Genomic DNA, 17,178 nt, shown 5'->3' with positions numbered 1-17,178 from the left:
CATTGCACTCCAGCCTGGGTAACAAGAGAGAAACTCCGTCTCAAAAAAAAAAAATAATAATAATAATAATAATCTTCTACTAAAGTATCGTTACTTGGATCATTTCTGGAATCATACTACACATTTTATAAGACTCAGTGGTCAATTAGCATCATGTTTGGGACATGTATTAGAGATAAACTTCCAGGTTAGTACATACAAACACAGCCTCATTCTTTTTAAGAGCTGCATGTTATTTCATAGCGGGGTGAACCAAAATTTATCTATCTAACCATTCAGCAATGAAGCTCCAGCAACAACTTAGATGGTTTCCAATTTTTCATTCTTTTGGCTATTGCTTTTATAAGCATCCATATATATTATAGATCTAGTTTTGGAGATGGATTTCTGCAGATAGAATTGCTGGCAAACAAGTTTTTAAAACCCAGTTTTAGTTTTTACATATATGAGTAAAGGCATTCTAGCAAATTTTGTCTCTTTATTCATTCATGAGTGTGCTCATGGGATAACCTGTGGAGTGCTTCCTGCTCTAGCTGTTGTGCCAGGGATACAGCTGTGGACACAGCGGAAATGATCTCTTTCCTTAGGGAAATTATAGTCTAGAAAGGGAGATTTCCCCGCATCTCTGCTGCCATTGTCTCTAATTCGTTTTAAAATGGAAAGAGAAGGGGGAGTGTTTTCATCAAAGGAGACTGCGTGGTGGAAATCCCTTTTGAATTGTTCAAGGGCAGCCATCAGCTAGCAAGGGACACTCCCTCATAAACTGTGCAGGGAGCAAGCACGCTCAGTTCTCCGGGCTGCAAGGTGGGGCTGCCCCCCCCATCTGAGCCCCATCATGTGGGGCAGAAGGGGAAGTAGCAGCTACCCAAAGAGCTAGCTGGTGTGTGCCTGAGGGAGGGTCCTGGGGACCGGCAGTGTGTCATTGTGGTGGTTTCTGTTTTTCCTCTCTCTTCTTAGGAGGGGATCAGCAGGGCCTATGGTGAGGGAATGACCAGCTTCTAGGGATCCTCACCCCAAGCCTGAGAGGCACTCACTGTTCCCAGAAGGTTTCCTGAGATGGGATGATGTGCCGGCCCTTGGTGGTGTTTGCGGCGGACAAGGCCCACAAGGTGTCCGGCTAACCCAGCAGGAAGGTGGGCCCTGCCTCCCATTCTTACACTGGAGGCTCAGGGGAGCCACCCGCCAGAGTCAGCAGCAGAGCCGGACACTATCTGGGTTTCCTGCGTACCCACCTCACCTGCGGCACCTGTTGGTCCCACCTCAGGAGGTCAAGGGCCCCCTGTCCCCTCTCGCTAGCCAAACTGTTCCCCAATACAGCAACTGCTATCCAGTTGGCATTAACCGGGACTTAGAAGCCAGGTTCCCTGACCACTCCCATGAGGTGGTGGGGGTGGTCTTAGTTCAGCATCAGCCTTGCCCCTGCCTGAAAAGGGCTGGACTGGCTCATGGGCCGCTGAAATAATCACCATCTTCTCACTTTTGCCACGAGTGGGCCTTGCAGCAGAGTACTTTGCATTTGTCATTTAATCCTTGGGAAAACCTGCACAGTGGTTCTATGGTATCACCCCTGTGTCACAGAGGGGGAAACTGAGGGTCAGGGGCTTTGTAACTGCCCTTCCTCCTGCCTGCCTCCTGCCTTATCTGCTGCCAACCCCGCCCCTCCTTCCGGCCAGGCTGTGTCCTGTCCCTGTCGGTCCCTCCAGCCTGCTAGTTCCTGCCTCCCAGCCTGTTTGCAATTTTCTCCGCCTGGAAATACCTTCCCCCAGATCCTGAGTTTGTGTCTAAAGTAGCCCCCCATCCCCACCCCAACCCGTTCCTTCGCCCTGCCTTCTCAGCCCTGGGGCCTTCTCACTGCGAGGCATTCTGTGGGGTCTGCCAAGTGCCGGTCTCCACCACGAGAATAAATGTGCATGAGGGGCAGGACTTGGTCACTTTCATCTCTGTGCCTAGAACAATGTCTGGCACATAACAGATGTGCAGTTAGTGTATGCTGAATAAAACTGTTCTTCCTCCAAGGCCCCCAGCCCTCCCTCCATGACTGTTCCCTCAAGGTTGTGCCCCTACTGTGCACTGTCGAGTGGCCCCACACCCCTGTCTTCCCAACGCTTTCCAATGTTAGGAGTAGATGTTGTTTATTTGCTCACTCTCTGCTCCCCCAACTACATTGCGGACTACCCGAGGGTCGTCACTGTATTCTCTGCTCCCGGCTAGTGTCTGGCTCCTGAAGGAGCTTGGTGAGCACGTGAATGGGTGAATGGACCAGTGAAGCAGAAGAGCAGAGGCTGGAACCAAGTTCTCCCATATTCAGGCCCGGCCTGTTGGCATTGTGCTGCCTCCTGGTTTGAAATTGTGAGTCTGATGGGAGTTCCTGGATACAGCTCATTTCAAGGCCAGGCACAGGTGGGTGCCCGGAGTGGCCGGAAGTTGTCATAGTTCTTGGGATGAATTGTCCAAAGGCAGCCATCAGCTATCAGGTGACACCCGTCTCTACTAAAAATACAAAATTAGCTAGGTGGGTGTGTCCTGCAATCCCAGCTACTCGGGAGGCTGACACATGAGAACCGCTTGAACTGGGAAGTGGAGGTTGCAGTGAGCCGAGATTGCGCCATTGCGCTCCAGCCTGGGTCACAGAGCAAGACTCTGTCTCAAAATAATAATTATAATATGAATACATAAATAGTAATCAATAAATATCACCCAGGTTGGAGTGCAGTGGCACAATCCTGGCTCACTGCAGCCTCTGCCTCCTGGGTTCAAGTGATTCTCCCACCTCAGCCTCCTCAGTAATTGGGACTACAGGCACATGCCACCACACCCAGCTAAATTTTTTTTTTTTTTTTTTTTTTTGAGAAAATCTCCAGCTACTCTGTTGCCTGGGCTGGAGCACAGTGGTGCCTCCCAGGTTCAAGTGATTCTTGTGCCTCAGCCTCCCAAGTAGCTGGGATTACAGGCACACACCACCACCCCTGGCTAATTTTTTTTATTTTTAGCAGAGACTGGGTTTTGCCATGTTGGCCAGGCTGATCTCAAACTCCTGGCCTCAAGTGATCTGCTTATTTCCGTCTCCCAAAGTGCTGGGATTACAGTCATGAGCCACTGCGCCTGGCCTCCATTTTTCTTAATGTAAAAGTTTAAAAATCACTCCCTGATAGCCAAGCAATTATGGTTGTTTTTAGTTTGTCACTGTTATTATAATGGCATTTTGGTTAACATCATTATGCATACGTTTTTTGAATTTAAGATTGTTTCATAAGGTTAGAATCCTAGATTTGGAATGACTGGATTAAAAGGGTATGGATATTTTAAAGGTTCTTGCTATTTATTGCCAAATTGCTTTCCTAAAGGCTCTTGCCAGTGTAGGCTCTCAGTAGAGAGGACAGTGTTCATCTCCGTACTTCCTCTCAGCAGCAAATAGTCTTATATTTTTAATGCTCTCTAATTTGCTAGATAGAAAATGGCCATCTGTTAGTCGACTGGGAATGTGTATTCCTGAGTCCACATCCCGGCTTTTACCCCAAGGCCGTGGGTGGAGGAATGTCCGTGGAAAACTCTATCTGAAATTTTTGTCTTGCAGCTGACTTTGGTGTGTCTGCCAAGAATCTGAAGACTCTGCAGAAACGAGATTCCTTCATAGGCACGCCTTACTGGTGAGTCGTGTAGCTTCTGGAAATGGAATGGACTGGACGTTAAAACTCTCCAGGGTGACCGCCAGGTGCCTTAGACGGGAGGGGCTGGAAGGCAAGGGCGGCTGGGTCAGCCTGTGGGAGCATGCCCCGCGCCGTGGCTTACTAGCGGTGTGACCTTGGACAAGCTGCCTAGCTTTCCCGTGCCTCAGTTTCTTCAGCCACAAAATTAGGGATATTATAGCTCCTATTTAAAAGGCTACTGTGAGGATGAAATGAAATGGCGCACGTAGAAGGCACTCCATTAATAACTGAACCAGAATCCCTAAAACAGGTTCAGTTCATGATTTATTCACCATGTATGTATTGAGGGCAGGGGACGGGGGCCGTGAAGGTGAACAGTACAACTGCAGTTCCTACGCTCATGTGAAATCGCTCTGGATTTCTCTGAGGCTTCTCTAGTCTGTCGTGTTTCTTTCTTTTCCAGAACTATTACTTTAAAAACAAAACACTGTCACTGAATTTCACGCCTGACTGCTCTCTGTTTGCCTTTTCACAATTTTTTCATGTGCATTGCTTGCCATTGTGGAGTTTGGGCTCCTTTCTTGCTTGCTTGTTACTCACCCTTGCTTTCTCTCTCTCCCCTTTTATACCTGTTTCTCCTTCTCTCTGTGCTGTTGTCTTCTCGCCCACCCACCTCCACGCCCCGGTGTTTTGCCCCGCACCTTCCCCTGCGCCCCCACCTGCCCCCTCCCCAGGACTCTGTGTTCTGGATTGCTGCTGCCATCTCGTGGTAGGCATCGGAACTGCAGCAGGACGTGGCGGGGAGCCGCGTGGATGCGTTTTTCTGTGGAAGAGCGTCCTAAGGAAGACACGTGGAATGCAGAGTCACGCAGATCATGATTCGGGAGTGCTGCCAACCCCTGACAGTGGCTCGTGATGGCCCTTGACCCTGAATGTCCAAGAAGTGCCTATGGAGGCCAGATTCTTAGTCCTGTGTTGTCCCTTGGTTGGTTCAGGATGGCCCCCGAGGTGGTCATGTGTGAGACCATGAAGGACACGCCGTACGACTACAAAGCCGACATCTGGTCCCTGGGCATCACGCTGATTGAGATGGCCCAGATCGAGCCGCCACACCACGAGCTCAACCCCATGCGGGTCCTGCTAAAGATAGCCAAATCGGATCCTCCCACGTTGCTCACGCCCTCTAAGTGGTGAGGGGCCGGGGGTGCTTGCGCTGGGGTTAGGGCTGGGATATGTGGTGGGTGGGGCTGGGGAGGTGCAGTGGTAGGGCTCTCCTGCTGCTGCTAGCCCCGAGGAGAGGTTGGGGCCTGGGGGTCTTCAGGCCTTTCTGAGCTTCGTGCCTCTTTTTTCCCTTGGTGTTCTTTATTATTATTTTTTTTTTTTTTATTTTTTCAGATAGGGTCTCACTCTTTTGCCCAGCTGGAGTGCTGGAATTGCACCACTGCACTTCAGCCTGGGCGACAGAGTGAGACAGTGTCATCAAAATAAGAGTGGCTTAACCTCTCTGTGACTTGCTTGTCACTCTGAAATGAGAGTGAATAGTAGCAGTCCCCTTGCAGAGTGGTTGTGAGGATTAAATTAAGAGATACTATGAAGTGCTTAGCTTAAGAGCTTACTGCAACCTCGACCTCTTAGGCTCAAGAGATCCTTGCACCTCAGCCTCCCTTATAGCTGGAACTACAGGCACCCACCACCATGCCTGGCTAATTTTTTGTAGAGACGAGCTCTCCTATGTTGCCCAGGCTGGTCTTGAACTCCTGGCCTCAAGGGATCCGTCTGCTTCGGCCTCCCAAAGTGCTGGGATTATAGGTGTGAGCCATCACGCCCCCTCTGTTCTCTTGACATGAAATCTTCACAGCAAACCAGGTCACCCAAATAAGCCAGCTTCTACTGGGGGGACAGGAGCCCCTGCTGAGCCCCAGAGCCATATGGTACAACCCTGGGCTGGACATCAGGGGCCTGGGTTCAAATACTGGCACTGCTAAGTCTCCTCACTGTGTGGCCTGGGCAAATTCCTGCTCCTCTCTGATTTCTGTGTCCCCATCTGGACAGTGATGTCCATGATGAAAAGGGCGTTGTGTAGGCCCTGTCACTGTTTTAGCTTGTGAAAGTTGCCTCTGTCCTTTGAGGGGCGTGATTGGGACATTGGAGTCTGTGACATGGGGGACTTCTCTCTGCTCTTGCCTCCTCCATGCTCACCTCTGATGCTTGTCCTCCCAGGTCTGTAGAGTTCCGTGACTTCCTGAAGATAGCCCTGGATAAGAACCCAGAAACCCGGCCGAGTGCCGCACAGCTGCTAGAGGTGAGTGGATTCCCCTCCCGTTCCGCTCTGTGAAGGGCAGAGTCTAATGAGCTCACCAGTGACCTGGATGCCGGGCATGTTCTCACCCCGGCCAGGGGACAGCATGGACAGCTGTTCGTCTGTCAGCTAGTATTCCCCGGGCACCTCCCGAATGCCAGCCGTGTGTTGGGAGTGCCTTGGGGTATGAAGCCACCCAGACCCTGTCCTCATGGAGCATGTGTTCCAGTGGAGAGACAGGTGTCAAATAAGCAAGTACGTGCACATGGCAGGGGTGGCCAGCGCCCCGGAAGGAGATGCCATGGTGCGGGGATGGGACGCCTGGGAGCAGCTGTTGTTTGTAAGGGAGGATATGGAAGGGCTCTTCAGGTGAGCAGATGCCCACAGGAAGGGAGAGGGCAAAGCCAGTGACCCAGAGAGAGAGGAGACAAAAGCCTGGGATGGCAGCGAATTCCACACATGCTGGGAGGAGCCAGGGGGTAGGGGTGGGGGGGCGGGGAAGCAGAAGCGCAGGGGTGAGGGGAGGGGAGTGGAGGGGAGGAAAGATGAGACCAGAGAGGCACTGAGGTGTCCGTCCCAAGTCTCGATGGTTCCCTAGGAGAACACCTGGCCTCAGCATAGCATCTTCTCCCGGAGACTTACGACAACAGAAGTACAGAGGGAACCCAGCCCGAGGAGGAGGCACGTGGGAAGAGGTCTTGGGAGCCAGGCGCAAGTTCCCAGGGCCCCTCCCAGTATCGTTCCCCGGACATGCCTCATTGTCTGTGCTGTCCACCAGGGAAGCCCCTTAGGGTTTTTACTGGGTAATGGTCACATAGGCATCCCCTCCCTGGCAAAGACCTAAGTTCCAGACTCCAGAAGGAAAGCAGGTAATCAACCTAAGCCATATCGTTTGCAGAATAGTTTAAGCAGAGCGAGCCACTCTCATCAGTTAATGATGGGGGCCCCCTCCTAGTTTGCAGAGACCAGCTGAGGATCTGACCTTGTGACAGCCCTTTCTGAGGCTTGCTGTGCTGTTTTCTGCATATAGGGCCGGGCTGCACAGGGTCCTGCAGGGCCTTGCAAGCCAGAGCCAGGTCTTGGGCTTTATGTGTGCCTTAGGGGAGAAACAGCATCTGACTTCCATTTATAAGGGTCCTTCTGGCTGCTGTGTGTGGTATCAGGAGACTCTGAGCGTCTCATTAGCTGGCTGTACTGCCTTAGAGTGGGGAGGTGGATGGAGGTTTCCTTGAAGCTTTCTGAGCTATTGGAGGGGGCTGTCAGCCATCCTTTGCCTGGGCCCATGCCTCATGCTAGGGCGTCATGGCTGGCCGCTGGGTGAGGTCAGCATGTTCACAGAAGCGTTCTGAGGACTGTGGACAGCACTTGCCCAAGCATCCACAAATATGCAGACCACTGTCCCCCTCTCACTGCCACTGATGGAAAAGGGAGGAATAGGCCTGGGTGATGCAACGGGGCTGCCCCTTTCACTGCCCTATCCGCTCCAGTCCTGCCACCAGCTCGGCAGCCTCAGAGGTGCGGTGGCAGGAAGGGAGGAAGGCGCCACACCAGGCACGTGAGCCTTTATGTTCACCCAGCTTTTCCCAGCTTCCTGCTGTGGGCCGTGCACTGGGCCTGTGGTCAGCATTCTGAGCCACCGTGCGTCCCCTTGGGGTAGCAGCTTAGTGATTATGGGTATGAGCTGGGACGGGAAGGTCCAGGGTTCAGATCCAGCTCTGCCACTTACTGGCTGTGAGCCCCTAAGCGAGTGGCTTAACCTCTCTGTGACTTGCTTGTCACTCTGAAATGGGAGTGAATAGCAGCAGTCCCCTTACAGGGTGGTTGTGAGGACTAAGTGAAGAGGTACTAGGAAGTGCTTAGCTTAATTCTTAAGCACAGTGCTCAAGGAATGCTTGATGCCTAGAATTTACTTATTTATTTATTTTAAAATAAAGGAACCCGCCAGGCACGGTGACTCACGCCTGTAATCCCAGCACTTTGGGAGGCTGAGGCAGGTGGATTGCTTGAGGTCAGGAGTTCAAGACCAGCCTGGCCAACATGGTGAAACCCCGCCTCTATAAAAAATAAATAAATAAATAAAAGGAACCAGGATGCAAAATGGGGTCATCTGCTGGGGGTGGGGGTGGGGTCACCATCGTTCATTTTACATTTCTATAATGTATTCAAAAGCAAATTTCCGAAATGGCCAAAAGCCTCATTTTCTGGGTATCCTGGGAAGTGGGCTGGGCTCCCTGCAGTGGGTGGGGTGGAGTGGGGCTGCTGTCGCTGTCCAAGCCGCTTGGGGCCAATTGTTTCCTGTAAGAGGCACCTCCTGCCCTGATACATCCGGCCTCCGGGACATTCCACGGAGAGACCAGCTGTCCGCCATCCCCACATGGCAGCTCCGGAGCTGCAGCCTGAGCCAGGAATTTCCGTTCCACACTTGGAAAAAAGATCCTGCCAGAGGATTCTTAGCGTCCAACAGAAAGGGCTGCGGAAGAGAGGAGTGATCTCTGGAGATAAATAAAGCACCTTTCACGCCTGTGCTGCTGCTGGCTGCGCCCAGGCGCCTTTTCCACTTGTCTGAGAGAGGGTGGGCGTGGTTTACCCCTCAGGCCAGGATACCGGGATTAGAGCAGGGAGGTGACTGGTCCAAGGTCGCTTGGCTTTGAGTAGCAGAGGTGGGCCCGGATCTTGGCTTCCCAGCCCCCACTCCAGCGCTGTCAGCCTTCAGGGTGTCTACCTGCTTCCAAGAAGCGCCTGGCCCTCCTGTCTCCCTGTGTCCTGCCCCAGGCACAGTGAATCATGGCCCCATTGGTTTGTGATTCATTCATTGACTCCTGCAGACATTCTTTGGGCCAGGACCAAGTTGTGGTGAGTAACCAGCCTCTGAACTCACACCTGCCCCTTCCCACCCCTGGAAGCTGCATGATTCCCACTCTGTGCCTCAATTTCCTCATCTGTAAGATGTAGAGAGTGCTGGCTGCACAGAATTGTGTGAGTGAATGCCATTTTGTATGTAACATTTTTACCACAGCTGTCACATATTCGATGCTGAGTAGGTACTGGCTGAATTTGCCCTGAAACCCATCCACTGTATCACGGCTGCTCTTATCAAGGTCGTCTGCGATTTCTGTGCCATGATCAGCCTCAGTGTTTGTCTCACTGGCCCTGTCAACAGCACCAGCCCAGCCGATCTCCGCCTCCTCCTCCCGTGGGCACTCAACTGCCAGGCCTCCACGCACTTTGGTCTCAGCCACTCCTTCTCCATTGCCTTTGCCCTCCCCCCTTTGCCCCAGCACATTGGTGTGAGAGTACACGGGTCCTTCCCTCCATCTGCACACACCCAGCGTGCAGCACTCTTAGCTCATGCCTCGGCCCGCGTCCAGCTGTTGACTCCCCGGATGTCCAGTGGGCATCTCACACTGGACGCGGAGCACTGGAATCTTTTTGCAGACATGCTCCACTGCTGGCTTTCCCATCCAGCCGATGGCAGCTCCACCCTTCCAGTGGCTCAGGCACCAAACCATGCAGGCACCTTGCTCCTCTTTGTCCCACGCTCCCTAGCCCACCTATCAGGAAATCCCGTTGTCCCTGCCCTCAGCATATGCCTAGACTTTGACCATTTTCCACCCCTCCATTGCCACCACTGCCTCTCACTCGGGCTGCTGCCTCCTCGCTGGTCTTCTGTCCTCTCAGCTGGGTCTGGGCTGAGCACAGCAGCCAGAGGAAACCTTCTCAATAGGAGCCAGCTCATGTCCTCCCTGCCTGCCAAAGCTCCCCAGTGGCTCCCATTTCACTCCAGGGAAAACCCAGAGTCTCAGAGCCCCTTAGAGTGCTGTGTGATTCGCCCTCCCGCCCTTCTGACTCCCTCGCCCCTTTCGCTCCCTCACTCCAGCCTCACCCTGCTCCAGCCGGCCCAGCCCCTTTGCTGTGCTGCGAACACAGCGGGCTTGTTCCTGCCTCAGGGCCTTTGCACTGGCTGTCCACGTTGGCAGGAATGCCCTTCCTCCAGATCCCTCTGTGACTGACTCTCCCTCTTCAAGCCATTACTCAGATGTCAGCCTTGCAGTGAGGCCTCCTCAACCACCCACATGAAATTGCAAACCCACTACACTCCCCACATTCCCAGTTTCCATTTCCCTGCTCTGCTTCTTCCTTCTTCCATGGCACATGGCTCTCAGGATAGAACTCGTCTGCTTATTAGGTTTGTTGCAAGCCTAGCATGTCAGCTCCATGAGGACAGCAGCCTTTGTTTTGTTCATGGATAGGTCCCAGGAACAGTGCCCGATTCATAGACAGCCCTCAGCAAGTATTTGGTAAATACATTGACTTTTTTTTTTTTGTTTTGGAGATGGAGTCTTGCTCTGTTGCCAGGCTGGAGTGCAGTGGCACGATCTTGGCTCACTGCAACCTCCACACCCCCGGGTTCAAGTGATTCTCCTGCCTCAGCCTCCGGCTAAGTTTTGTATTTTTAGTAGAGACAGGTTTTCGCCATGTTGGCTAGGGTGGTCTCGAACTCCTGACCTCAAGTGATCCACCCATCTTGGGCTCCCAAAGTGCTGGGATTACTGGTGTAAGCCACCGTGCCCGGCCTATCCCATGTTCTTTAAAGCCCATCTTGGAGTATAGGACTCCTGTGGCTGATGGTTTCTAAGCACATAGAGGAAAAGTAGGCTGGAGTTCTTGGAAAGGATGTCAGTTTAGATTGCAGGGGAGGCCCTGGGTAGAGGGCAGTGCCAGCTGGCAAGCTGTATGACACTTGCCAACCTTGGCCTGGTCCTCTTACTGGAGGACTGGGTGGTCACGTTCCTCTGTGATCTACCCTTCCACTGGGGACATGTGTGTCCAGACCAGTCTACCTGGTGCAGGCTAGCATTCTCCCTTGCAGCATAGCCTGGCTGTTGCCTCTCTAATGGGCCTCTATACACATCTCTGGAGGCAGAGGAGCTAATGCAGTGGCGGAGGTGGTCTGTGTTTTGTGTCCTGGAGAAGTCTGTAAAACAATGTTTGGGTCTAATCAGCTACAGATTGGTGGCCCCGTCTGCCAGGCTTGCTTGCTCTAGCACCCAGCAGAGCTGCCCTGCTCACCCGCCTATTACAGGGTTTCTTCCCCATGGCCCCCCTTCCTCCTTCTAAGCACACTGGGGTGGTCAGGGGGGGCAGTGGAGCAGATGATTCTGCTTTGAGAAAGCAGTGTTCCTGGCCATGCTGAAAAGCCACTGATTTGATCAATACGTGGGGTGTCCCGATGAAAACCTGGTGTTTCCAGAAGCTTGCGCCTGCGTTTATTTCTGCCACATCTGCTTCAGCCACTTCAGTGAAGCAACCTGCGGCATTTCCCCAAGTTCACCTGTGTTAGATTGTGCAATGTGGGGCTTACAAACCTTTGGGATCTTGGTTCTCACCTTTGGTTCCAAAAAGCTGTGCTCTGGGGACATGTGAGAGGGAATAGGAGTGGCTAGGAGTGCAAAACAGGCTTTTCTTTTGTTGTTGTTTTTTTTGAGACCATCTCCCTCTGTCACCCAGGCTGGACTGCAGTGGCATGATCTTGGCTCACTACAACCTCTGCCCCCGGGGTTCAAGCAATTCTCCTGCCTCAGCCTCTCAAGTGGCTGGGATTACAGGCACACACCACCACGCCCGGCTAATATTTGTTATTTTTAGTAGGGATGGGATTTCACCATGTTGGCCAGGCTGATCTTGAACTGACCTCAGGTGATCCACCTGCCTTGGCCTCCCAAAGTGCTGGGATTGCAGGTGTGAGTCGCTGCGCTTGGCCAAAACAGGCTTTTCTGGTTGTGCTGCTGTTCCTGCCACTGATGGGGGTGATGGTGGTGATGGTAACGGTCATGGTCATGGTCATGGTGATAATAGTGGTGATGGGGGTAATGGTGATGATGGTGGTAGTGATGGTGATGATGGTGATGGTGATGATGGTGATGATGGTGGTGGGGTGATGGTGATAGTGATGGTGATGATGGTGATGGTGATGATGGTGATGGTGATGATGGTGGTGGGGTGATGGTGATAGTGATGGTGATGATGGTGATGGGGTGATGGTGATAGTGATGGGGTGATGGTGGTAGTGATGGTGATGATGGTGATGGTGATGATGGTGGTGGTGATGATGGTGTTGGGGTGATGGTGATGGTGATGATGGTGATGGTGATGATGGTGGTGGTGATGGTGATAGTGATGGGGTGATGATGGTTATGGTGAAGGGGCGATGGTGATGTGATAATGATGGTGAAGGTAGTGATGGGGTGATATGATGATGATGGTGGTGATGGTAAAGGTCACAGTGATGATGATGGCAATGATGGTGGTGGTGGTGGTGAAGGTGGTGATGGGGGTGATGGGGATGATGGTGATGATGGTGGTAGTGATGGTGATGATGGTGATGGTGATGGTGGTGATGGTGATGGTGAAGGGGCGATGGTGATGTGGTAATGATGGTGAAGGTAGTGATAGGGGTGATGTGATGATGATGATGGTGGTGATGGTAAAGTTCACAGTGATGATGATGGCAATGATGGTGGTGGTGGTGGTGAAGGTGGTGATGGGGGTGTTGGGGGTGATGGTGATGATGGTGATGGTGATGATGGTGGTAATGGTTATGGTAATGGTGGTGATGGCAACGATGGTGCTATTATAGTTGTGATGGTGGTGAAAGTGATGATGGTGATGGTGATGATGGTGATGGCTGCCATATCTGAGCATTAACCATAACACCTATAACAGCTATTCCTAGTATGTAGATGAGCAAGCTGAGGCTCGAGGTTAAGTGACGTGCCCAATTTGGTGGAAGCTGGATTTTACCAGGTGCCTTTGTTCTAGAGTCTGTAACCAGCACTCTTAACTCCTATGCTACTTTGCCTCCCACGATTAGTAAACCCTTAATGCTCTCCACTCAAGACCTCTTAAAAGTACAGAGCAGCCAGGGTGGTAGTGAATACCACTGCTGCGCTGCAGCCTGTCGGTGGCTTGTGAGGACAGTCTCAGTGGCTCACCTGCACACATAGCCCATGCTTCCTCTCACCCTGTGTGTCCCAACATCCAGCCTGTCTTGCGGCTCCCACCACCCAGCAAGCTCACTCCAGCCTCGGGGCTTTTGTATCAGCTGCTCCCTCTGCCTGGAATTCTCTGTGCCCAGATCCTTCCCTGGGGAACCCCTTCACATCCCTTGGGTCTCAGGTTGAATTTGACCTTGAATGAGGCCCCTCTGCCTACAGACTTTAGTCTCCGCCAAGCTCAGCTATACAAGATCTGGAATTATCTTGTTTATTGTTTGATTGCATATCAGCTCCCTCTCACTCATCGGGAAGGCCCAAGGGCAGAGACCTCGCCTGATCTGTTCGGCTGTTTCCACACCCGGCACACAGCTGGCCTCAGTATGGGCTGTGAAATGAATCCGCGGGTGAACGGGGAAGTGGGAAAGAAATGAAAATTATGTTCTTTTCAACTCTTCATTAGTTTGGACTAACTAGAGAAAGTCAGATGGGCTTGGGAACATTGGAATGATAGGGCTCTCTCTCTAAAAGAAGTGAAGTTTATTGCTTTCAGTTTGTACAAAGTAAGGAACGAGTTGAAGAGGGTGTTGCCTGATGGACTTCCACAAATTAACTGTTTTAAATGAGCAAACAGATAAGAATGATTTGTGGTGAACATGTACGTTCTGAATGTGTTTTTTAGGTGCTAGAAATTTATTTTTTAGTCATTTAAATACTTTCCCGGCAACCTTATTGATACTTCCTCCCCAAGAGTAAAAAACAGTGAATTTCTTTTATTTATTTTTTTGAGACGGAGTTTCGCTCTTGTTACCCAGGCTGGAGTGCAATGGCGCGATCTCGGCTCACCGCAACCTCCACCTCCTGGGTTCAGGCAATTCTCCTGCCTCAGCCTCCTGAGTAGCTGGGATTACAGGCAGGCGCCACCATGCCCAGCTAATTTTTTGTAGTTTTAGTAGAGACGGGGTTTCACCGTGCTGACCAGGATGGTCTCGATCTCTTGACCTCGTGATCCACCCGCCTCGGCCTCCCAAAGTGCTGGGATTACAGGCTTGAGCCACCGCGCCCGGCTAAATTTTGTATTTTTTGGTAGAGATGGGGTTTCACCATATTGGACAGGCTGGTCTCGAACTTCTGACCTCGTGATCCACCTACCTTGGCCTCCCAAAGTGCTAGGATTACAGGTGTGAGCCACCTCGCCCAGCCAAAACAGTGAATTTCATCAGAGCTTTCCTGTAAATTGTAAATGAGCAAATTCTAACTTCATGATGCCCCCACCCCACCCCATCATTCCTTTCCCAGTGGCCCTGAGAGAGCATGGTGGGTTGAGGAATCCCACATCCCTGGCTACACCCGGGTGCCTTCACCCAGGATACCTCACACTGACTTCATATCACTAAGACCTTTTGCTTTGGTGTTTTGCAAGGTCCTCAAAAGAACATTCACTTTTAAAGACTCTGACATTTCCATAAAAACCTAGAATAGAACATATACCACTCTGCCTCAAGATCTTGTATTTCCTTTCTTAAAACCAAACACATATGTCCACCCAAAGACATATATGAGGATGTCTCTAGCAGCTTTATTCATAGTTGCCAAAAATGGGAAACAGCCCAGATGTCCGGCAGCAGCAGGATGAATAAACAAACTGTGCCATATTCACACAGTGGGACCCTGCACAGAAATAAAACGGGAACAGTTTACCGAAATACGCGACAATGTAGGTGAATCTCACAGTCACGATGCTGAGTAACAGAAGCCAACGCAAAAGACTGCACACTCGATGCTCTGTTTCTAGGAAGCTGAGGAACAGGCTCCCGAGGCTGGCAGCGTGGGAGTGGGGTTGCCTGCCAAGGGAGATGGGAACCTTCCCTGGTGATGGAAATGTTCTGTATCTTGAGCTGGGTGGCAGTTACACTGGGTGCATATATATGTAAAAAGTCGTTGAGGCTGGGCACAATGGCTCACACCTGTAATCTCAGCACTATGGGAGGCTGAGACAGGTGGATCACTTAAGGTCAGGAGTTCGAGACCAGCCTGGCCAACATGGTGAAACCCTGTCTCTACTAAAAATACAAAAAATTAGCGGGGTGTGGTGGCACACACCTGTAACCCCAGCTATTTGGGAAGCTGAGGCTCCAGGAGAATCGCTTGAACCTGGGAGCCGAGATCTTGTCATTGCACTCCAGCCTGGACAACAAGAGCAAAACTCTGTCTCAAGAAAAAAAAAAATCATTGAGCTTTAGGAATGTTACTCCTCAACAAAATGTATGTAGCATATTTTATAAAACTACATATCAAAACCTTTTAAAAAGAAAATTAGACACCCTCCCTTCCAAACACGGCTTGAGCTCCTGCTTTGGGCTAAGCATTTTCAAATACATGATCTCATTTAATCCACATGACCTCCCTGTGAGTTCATCATTATTGTGTCCATTTCGGAGATAAGGTACCTGTGGCTCAGAGAGGTTTAGTGACATGCTCAAGGTCACACAGCTGGTGAGAGACAGAGCTGGGATCTGCCTTCTTTCCAACATACTTGGGACTTTCTCGGTTGTCTCTGGGTCTCCAAGTTCATGTGCACGTTTTGCTCAGGAATGAGGCTGGCCTTCTCTGCCCAGGGGGGTGAGCTCCCCCAGCCTCTTCCACCCACCTTTGACCCCAAAGTGGTTCTAATCTAGGTGCATCTTGCCCCCTCAGCACCCCTTCGTCAGCAGCGTCACCAGTAACAAGGCTCTGCGGGAGCTGGTGGCTGAGGCCAAGGCTGAGGTGATGGAGGAGATCGAAGACGGCCGGGATGAGGGGGAAGAGGAGGACACCGTGGAGGCCGCCTCTGTAAGGCCGGGGAGAGTGGGCCTTGGCAGGGGCTGGGAGGGTGGGATCTCACTGGCCCTGCCAGTGTGGGAGGGGCAGGGGAGGCCCGGGCTCTGACTCAGGGAATTTCTTCCCAGCTTAAAGGTTGCAGACACCCACGCTGCAGGTTATGTAAGATGGCACATGGGCCGGGGTGAGGCAGCAGCGGGTGTTGGCCGGATCTGGATCCTGTGAGTTTTCAGGAGATACCAGGGGTCTAGATTTTCACATGAAATCCTCCCATTTTTAAAAGTTGGTAACTGATTCATGGCTTCCCGGCCTTTGTTTCTACCATGGCTCGCATACAAAATGAGACTGTTTTTAGCTCACTTTGGGATAAATATGTGGGCTGCATATGGCCACAGGCAACACCATGGACCCCCTCTAGCTGCCTTCTGTGCCAAGGAGACCCACGTCTGGGCACATTTGGAACCCTTTTGCAGCTTCAGTGCTTGCTGGATTTAGATTGAAATTTAAGCTCATTTAAATTTGTAAAAGCTCTCTGAGCCAAGGAAAACGTGTTTGTGGGCTGGAGTCTGGCCTGAGCTGTTGCTCTGTAATCCCCGGTCTCGCTGCTGGGGGAGGCCTCTTCAGATGGTTCCCCGTGCCTAGAGAAGCAGGGGCTGGACTTACCCATCGGGGGATGGAGCTGGCCTACATCCTGGTGCTGTGGTTGGCACTGCGGCTTTCTCAAATTTAATTCAGTCCTGGGCGGAGCCTGAGGCTGGTGCAGACCCTCACCAGGGTGAAGAAGGAAAGCCCCAAGGGGGCAGGGCAGGCCGAATCATCATAGCCACTGCCACCGTGCGTGAAGCCCCTGGCGGCTGCTGGGCCCTCTACGGCTGACACAGGGTCACCAAGCTCTGTTTTATGGACAGGAAAACTGAGGTCGATGCGGTGAAGTGGCTGGCTGGGCGGATAGGTGGCAGGGCCAGCTGTGGATGTGGAGTAGGAGAACCTTGGTGGGGCCTGGCTCCAGGAGAAGGCAGAAAGCTCTCACACCAGCCTCATGGTCTATAGGCAGGAGGCTGATCTTTGTCCTGAGGGTATTGGGAACCCTGAAGGGTTTCGGGCAGGGACTGGGTATTGGTGTGGAGGTGACAGAATCAGACCTGAGCTTTTGAGCCATCACTCTAGATGTCGAATAGAAGGTAGACCAGAGTTGCTTCCATCAGCTGCCATATTTGAGGTTAAAAACCAGTGGCTGGCAAGACCCAAAGGAATGTTTCTAGTGTGAATCCATTCACAGCAAGTTTATAAGCAGGCACAGCTCACCTGTGGCACTTAGAGACCATGGGACAGTGACTCCGTCGAGAGGCGGGAGAGGATTGCCACCGGCAAGGACAGGGCGGCAGCGGATAGCCTCTGGGGCACAACAGTATCCCCTCTT

General features: G+C 51.9%; 1 protein-coding gene across 2 annotated transcripts in view; it reads left to right on the top strand.

Moving 5' to 3' along the window:
* Positions 1–17,178, top strand: part of STK10 (serine/threonine kinase 10) — a 152,627-nt gene that overhangs the window by 85,061 nt on the left and 50,388 nt on the right. For both annotated transcript variants that reach the window (XM_032260349.1, XM_032260350.1), the window contains exons 5-8: positions 3,575–3,647; positions 4,643–4,837; positions 5,868–5,949; positions 15,636–15,770. In XM_032260349.1, the coding sequence (XP_032116240.1) occupies positions 3,575–3,647; positions 4,643–4,837; positions 5,868–5,949; positions 15,636–15,770 (485 nt within the window). The remainder of the gene's footprint in view (positions 1–3,574; positions 3,648–4,642; positions 4,838–5,867; positions 5,950–15,635; positions 15,771–17,178) is intronic.

The sequence above is a fragment of the Sapajus apella genome, unplaced genomic scaffold (assembly GCF_009761245.1).
Source record: "Sapajus apella isolate SASKATOON/1434 unplaced genomic scaffold, GSC_monkey_1.0 scaffold117, whole genome shotgun sequence".
Classification (NCBI taxonomy): domain Eukaryota; kingdom Metazoa; phylum Chordata; class Mammalia; order Primates; family Cebidae; genus Sapajus; species Sapajus apella.
This window is presented reverse-complemented; position numbering and strand designations above follow the sequence as displayed.